The following is a 7,689-nucleotide window of genomic DNA, read 5'->3' on the forward strand; positions in this document are numbered from 1 at the left end:
CATATTTTTCATTCTTATATGGTCTCTTAAGTACATATAGGTAGGTAATTTTATTCAAATCCTTTATTAAACCTCGCAAGTTAGTTATTAAGTAATTTTACAAATTCTGCAATGGAATGACTCTATTAAAATGCAATGGTCATTAGGTGACGAGTGCGCAGTGACGACTGTGCACAGGAAATCGGTTGCATTATTACTGCAAGCCATTATGCGTAAAACTATGCAGGCAAAATATATTCTACGAAATTTACTTTAATTACATAGACAAAAGTATGTTTTAGATTTAAGCAAAATCTTGTTTTAGACTTATGTGATGTGATATACCCGAAAGGATGTAGGTAGGTACGTATACAGCCACATTGTTTTCAGTAGGTGTATATGTAGTCATAAGTGTGTACCGCTTACTACCAATCAATCAGCCACGTGGTCTGCATGAATCGTCAGTTCATGAATGAACATAGACAGTGGTATCAGTTGATTGGAAGTAGGTGGGTGGTCGGGGGCGCGCGGCAGTCCGCGGGCGGGCCGGACCGAGCGATGTCGCGTCGCCCGCACCCCCGGCCGCGCCTACTGTCGCGTCCCTGCCGGCAGGCCGCGCCGGAGCCCGCGCCCGCGCCCGACCCGCCGCCGCAGCAGCCCGACCAGCACTCCGAGGATGAGCGGGAGCCCGGCGACTGGCGCCCCTCCCGCCCGTCGACACCGCCGCAACGAACCGACGACATCTCTGAAGGTTCCGAGGCGACCGCTCGACCAACTAGGACTGAACCAGCAAGCCGTTACGCGAATCTCAACTATTGGAAGGCCAGACGTGTCACCTTTTACCGAAATGGAGATCCTTTCCATCCCGGAGTCGAGTTCCGGTTCAAACCTGGTCGAGACCTGGCGTCTATGGACGCCCTCCTGGACAGGCTGTCAGAAAGGTTGGAGCTGCCGCGTGGGGCACGGTTCATCTTTGGCATGGATGGAGACAGGAAGTACAGGCTCGAGGAGCTGGAGGACGGAGCCTCGTATGTCGTCTCTTCGTACAAAACTTTTAAGGTTAGTTCTTATTATTTACATATGCTACACATGTTACACGTGTCATCAGTTCCTAAATCAGTTCTGAAAAGTTATAAGTTTAAATTTAAACAGTCAGGTCAAGAAAATATCGGTGATGCTCTTTGGGGTATGGTCCATGTGATATCTTTTCACTTGTTGTCACTTACAATGACGTCTCAATGAGGTCTTCTGATTCTACATAGGTATACATGACATACTAATGGTTCATTGGTTTCATAGTGCGAAAATAGTAACATCTTCATTTGTACTGCAACTGTATCTGTAAGTAACTGTATCTATCAGAAAGATTACTTATCTTACCTTCATGAAACAATCGTTATTTTGCGTTTAACAGAGTTACAGTGCCTAAAATACTGCCATCATTACGTTCAAACTGTATAGCTTAGCTCAAAGTAAATCTAGAATTGGAGTCCGCAATACACAATACATGCCTGCCCCAATTCCTGCCGCAAAAATAACAATTACAAAAATTTCATTTATGAAACAATTACCGTAAGTTTCGTGAACGCCAAATGTCGCTCGGCCTTGAAGATGTGGGTCATAGGATAAGGGCCACGCACCAAAACCTCTTATTTGCATTTTGATTATACACAAAAACTTTGTTTTGTTTCGATAAGCCTTTAATTGCAAGTAAATTGCGTTTGGGCTAAACACTATTAATTTAGGGTTAGGAAATTGTTGGAAATTCGAATGATTTTCTTATGGAGTAAGTCTTGATTTGCGTGTTTGCTAATTTTTTTTTGTAATTCGGTTAGGTTGCGTAATTTTACTACGATTTACTTTAACGTTTTATAGTACCTTCTATAAACTACAATTTTCATTAATTTGACGATTCTACTGAATTATTTTCGTTTTTAGAATTGAAAAAAAAAACAGGTAGGTATCATCAAATCAAATAAGTATAACTTCCATTCGCCTTATTCAATTATTATAGTTGCAATAGAAGATAGTTGAGGTGGACAAATGCGATTCTAAAGCAACCCTTTATTTGTAAAATATAATGTAATGATTACATACATAAGTTAAACAACAAAGGCAAATGATATAAAGTAAAAACGTTAGCAAAACACAAAGATATGCAGTTAGCAGGCAACTTGTCTTCGGCGTTGTGAACCAGACAGCTCAGAGAGACAGTTTTAGTTTAACACTGTAGATAACGAAAGTACTTACTATTTAAGCAATTAAATGTCCACGGCTAGAGATTATCTTAATTTATTGAAAGATTATTACTGACTTAAATTACAAAGACAAGACAAAAATACAAAGAATATTGAACTTTGACATAGGTAGTGGTCGATACTAATTTCAAAATAATTACAAAATCCTAAGACTTAAATAACACGTCAAAATGTTTTAATAATCAATCTTATTTTTACCTTAAATGACAAATATATAATGAATTAACCCAACTAACATTATGTATATGAATACGTGATCTTTTGTACCGCATTCACGCATTTAATCGTTCTTAAACTTCAGTACATAGGCCATGAAAGAGCACTAACCGAGTAAAACATCAGAACGCAGTTAAAAAAGAAAATTGGTTTAAATCATTGTTATACTTTAAACCATACATGTCATTGTATAAGCTTTAACATGAAGTACTCTCCATAAACGTGGATTATAGTTTTACTGCTCGCGCAAAGCCTACGACCGCTGGACGCTGGCAACGACATCTACAGGGCAATGCACCACCTTGCACTTAATATGCATCAAGGCAACGCGTGGATTAGCGACACAGCGATTACTACGCCGGCTGTTGGCGATACTGGACGTGTTATCTTTACTTTAGTATTAAAACACATGTTTTATATGAGTTTTAGGGCTTGGTGTAAGTCTGCCACTGTATTTGTAGGCTTTTTCAACGATTCTCGGCTATGGGCTACCAAAAGTGTACTATTTTGAGTAATATACTTATTTTATAACTTTTAATTCGTCTTTACCATTTAAAAGATTTTTAAGTGAGTAAAATACCAGAAAAGTTCGATCTGTTACATGCTTTACCTAAACCATTAACCACATCTTATACTTAAACAAAAATCTGCAATGCGTATCATGTAAACTTCGCGCCATATTCACAGACGCTCTAGCTAATAATCCATTGGTAAAAAAGGTTCTCTTCCTGGTTCTCTTTTCTGTAGTCAGAAAAATAATAAAAGATGATCTATTTTTGACGATTTCTGTCATTTGCACATAATTAAAATTAGTTTTTTAAGTTATGTACATCTTTTGTATCAATATGTGTCGGTGTACGGATAGTTTATAACCTGGATTAACACAGAGTAGTTTTTATCTCGATTTTATGTTCTCGTGAGATCATTTTCAATTTTTTCGGCCCTCAGCCAACAGCTAGAATTGTTATAAAAAGACGATAGCAAAGGTGTCATATAACTGAAGCATCTATTTAGCAAAACGAGGATAATATTTACATATTTACACACTTACACACATTACATGTGCTGTGTATTGCCCTCTATTTAATACTTGTCTAATATCAAGGACGTCGGCCATACATTGCGCTGTTTATTATTCAATGCGTCCGTGCGAGTTGACGTTATCTATCTTTCTTTGTATCATATCGTAACATTAACATAGTCCTTTGAAAATATTTCACTTAGGCAAAATAAGTATTGAGGTAAAATGATATGTCTTTTGAAACCCATACATATCTATTGATACTGGAATTACTGAAATATTTTTTGAAGTTGTTTTTAAGGTTTACACATTGGTCAATCTTTATTAGTACTTAGTCGACAATACTTTTTAACTTTTTTCTATTTGGCAATAACTTATATATAATATTTATTAGGAATCCTTACCCCAAAAGGTTAAAACGGAACCTTATTTCTATTACCGCTAAAATAATAAATACGTACTAAAAGTAAAGATCTAGACTAAGCTGCGCCTAATTCGTTAATTTTTACAAATTTTTGGTTTAAAAAATCTAATTTGGTTTAACTTACTCTTCTTAGAAATTAAATAGTTATCTCTTCTTAGCGATATAATATATGTTGTTTTAAACGACTTACGCATTAAGGAATTTAATTCTTGTGTCGCGGGAGTTTCACAAACATTTTCAAATGCACAAAACCACCCAGAGTCAGATCAAGTACTCGTGAATCACATAAATATTTGTCCTACGTGGGGATCGAACCCGCGACACGTCAGCGTTTTTGCGTGGTGATCGAACCACTCCGCTAACCGAACACTCAAAATATCAAGATGAATGCATCAGAAACATTGAGATACACTAATCCTTGTAGGCCATGAAATAGACATTTTCTTAAGACCACAATACAAAGAAGAAAGCAAGACTATGACCATGGTTTAGATTTATTAGTAGGCGCCATTATTTATTAGGCAAAGTTCCAAATTAGTTTGGAAGTACTAAGCCCGTACGACATTGAGAAAGTTTCTGTTATTTGCCTAGACTTGAGTTGCAACCTTGAGCATATTTCGTATTGACCTAATTGACTTACTCAATAAGTTAATGCATTCCATAAACTAAGTACAGTTGGTGGTCTTTGAAACGAGAAACAGAATCTTTAAGTTGTGTGGAATGAAATATTTTTATTGAACACCAAAATGTATAAAAACTTACAATTTTACTTAATTGTAAGGGTACATCGGCGGTCTTATTGCTTATAGCGATTTCTTACTTCATCAAAACCATTGCTTTGCATTTTGCTGTTACTTTGCTTCTCGAAGTGCGTAATTTAACTTATAAAATCTATATCTATACTAATATATAAAGCTGAAGAGTTTGTTTGTTTGTTTAAACGCGCTAATCTCAGGAACTACTGGTTCGATTTAAAAAATGCATTTTGTGTTGAATAGACCATTTATCACGGAAGGCTATAGGCTATATAACATCACGCTGCGAATGATAGGAGCGAAGATACAATGGAACATGTAGAAAAAGCGGGGAAAATTCTAACCACGTGGACGAAGTCGCGGGCAACCGCTATTAGCTGATATAGAGGATTCTTCCTCTCCTCTATCCGCCACTCTAAATAATAAATTTCCAAGCTAGAACAATTCCAGAACCACGCTTAAAGTAGAGCAAAAATACACTCTGGTATTTTTTAAAACGTTTCAAATGTTTCTATATACTTGAAATATAAGACCATTTTGAAATATCAGGAAATATGTTAGTAACATTCTAGCCCCATTACATTTTCCTCATCGTTAATTTCCCTCACAGTATTATGCATATTATACTTTAATGCATATTTAATTTTGAAATATGGTTCCATAATATATTTTCTCCATGTCACTATTTACATGATTTACATCCACTCATTTATTACTCGCGATGTATCTAATATAATGTTTTTATTTTTGCTGAGTATAAATGTATTTACAATACTAGTAGACAAAACCTAAAAGCTAACAGTAACTACAAGCTAAGAAAAAACAAACAGAAATTTTCGTCGTATTGTTGGAACATAAAGTCTCAGATAAATAAAGAACATTATTATATTTAATTCATCAAAATTATTAGCAAAATTTGCGATTCCTTTGTTTTACTAAACAGTCAGTTTTACATAAACACACTCGTAACCTAACCTAGATTCGCACATTTCACCTGTCTGAACAGCGAGCCCTAAAAACAAAACTGTCATCAACACTATCGATAAGGCTTGAATAAATGAATAATAAGTAAATAGAGTTATCGTCAGTCATTGTAGACCTACATTATGTATGGAAGAAAGGGTTCAGTATATAACCTCACGCGATTAGCCAACTCCTTTGTGCGATTTTTCTACGATGATTATCGCGAAACGTGGCGTAAATAATTCAATTTATTATGTTTTACAACTAGCGCTGTTATATAAGCTTGAATTATTATGGTTTTAGGGAGATTTCTCGTAGATTTTGTTGCTGATTACGTCAGATTATGCTCTCTGATTTATTTATGGGCGGTAGAAGCAGAGAGTTAATACAAAAAATAAATGTGAGGTTTTGGTCGGATGTAGTGTAGGTCAGATTTATTCCAGATAAACATTCTGTGTTTAATAAATACTCTTAGTTTGTCATAAACAAAATCATTGAATGCCTTGACATTGTGGTCTTACTAATTAAAAATCGCAAATGAAACGTACTACGTAGCCACGGTTGCAGTCATGCGTATCTTTCGTAGCACTCGCGTAGCTTCTTCATTGCTACAAGCTACGACTTTGATCTTCATCAGTGTTTTGCTACGAAAAAGTCCCTGTACTTATACATAGTTAATTAAGATAGCTTTAAAGTACATATTAGCACTAACAGCTTTTCAAGTAGGTAAGTAATTAAATAAGCTTTACTTAAAGTATAATAAGGCTAATTACTTCAAGTGTTTCTGATTAGAACAACGTTTCATACAACTAATACAATACTGCGGAGTCCCTAACGACTGGGGCGCGGTTTGTACAGTCACGCTGCAAATTACTGTACAGTCGCATACATAAATTATAAAAGAGTTGTATTTAATGACTATTTTGTAATCACAGTAAATTAAAACGTAATTGATGGATTTTGCTTTCTATTGTTTCGTTTGCTACGACATTATTATTGTTTTGTATTTATTATTCGAAATGCAGTTGTAGCCATGTTCAGAGGTCGGTATTAAACTACTGTTTAACTCCAAACGTACATAAGTTTATAACATTAAGTTAAGGAACCAGTTATTTTAACAAAATTATTGGAAAAAAGAAGTTAAGTGTTAATTTTTTGAAATCCTTACCAATATTATAAGTGCGAGAGGAACTCTGTCTGTCTGTCTGTTACGCTTTCACATCTAAACCACTGAACCGATTTTGATGAAATTTGGTACAAAGATAGAGTTGACCTTGAGAAAGAACATAGGGTAGTTATTATCCCGGACTTTTGAAGAGTTCTCTTGGAAACGAGATATAAACGACGTCGACGCGGCCGAAAAGCTAGTCTATTATAATTTTCTTACAAATTTTTTCATAGCTTGTAAGATATTTGAAATTTTTAAACTTAGTTTTCCTTAGTATCGTAGCAGTAATAAGCTGGCTGAAAAAGTTAAAAAAATCACCATACTTTAACAGTTACCGTTATACAAGTACCGGGCGATGTAGGAAATGTACAAATTGCACTTTTCTTCCGTTGAACGTCGTTCGTGATTTCACTATACTATACTATACAGTATCGTATCGAACCTACACCAAATTGGGGATATGGGTCAGCATACTTTGCTCACTTAATGGCGTACCTTACCTTGTGCGTCCGAGCTATCGTGCCGGCTCATTCTTTGATTATCCGTAATATTCTATTAAGGTACTCGTAAAGAGAAGGTTTTTCTGTAGTGATTTTAATCGAATTGAAAATTAGTATTCCGGGAAGGCAGCAGGAACGGTAGCTAATTAAATACAAAAATAATTGCCTGCCTGTGATGTCTCTCCTCGGTTAATGTTTTCTATATTCTGTTAATCTTAAGCCCAAAACTCTAATGGGACGCGGAATAAGGGTCAATCAAGATTCATCTCAATCTAAGAATGGTGCAGTAAAAAGTAATTATTGCAACTTTCAACTACATACATATATTATAGTGTATATAAGTGTAAATACAGTGTAATAAAGTACATTTACACATAATACAAGTGTAAATGCAGCTTCATTAAG

At 35.6% G+C, this 7,689-nt stretch overlaps 1 protein-coding gene across 1 annotated transcript; it reads left to right on the forward strand.

The window, feature by feature from the left end:
* Positions 1 to 432: 432 nt before the first annotated feature.
* LOC113504668 lies at positions 433 to 1,734 on the forward strand. Its single transcript, XM_026887087.1, has one exon. It carries the CDS (start codon positions 433 to 435, stop codon positions 1,219 to 1,221), a length of 789 nt encoding a protein of 262 aa, XP_026742888.1. The 3' UTR covers positions 1,222 to 1,734.
* The last annotated feature ends 5,955 nt before the right edge of the window (positions 1,735 to 7,689 follow it).

The sequence above is a fragment of the Trichoplusia ni genome, chromosome 22, assembly GCF_003590095.1.
Source record: "Trichoplusia ni isolate ovarian cell line Hi5 chromosome 22, tn1, whole genome shotgun sequence".
Taxonomy (NCBI): domain Eukaryota; kingdom Metazoa; phylum Arthropoda; class Insecta; order Lepidoptera; family Noctuidae; genus Trichoplusia; species Trichoplusia ni.

Bases quoted from the DNA above. Each gene is read 5' to 3' on its own strand.
- LOC113504668 (XM_026887087.1), top strand. From the start codon at position 433: ATGAATCGTCAGTTCATGAATGAACATAGACAGTGGTATCAGTTGATT.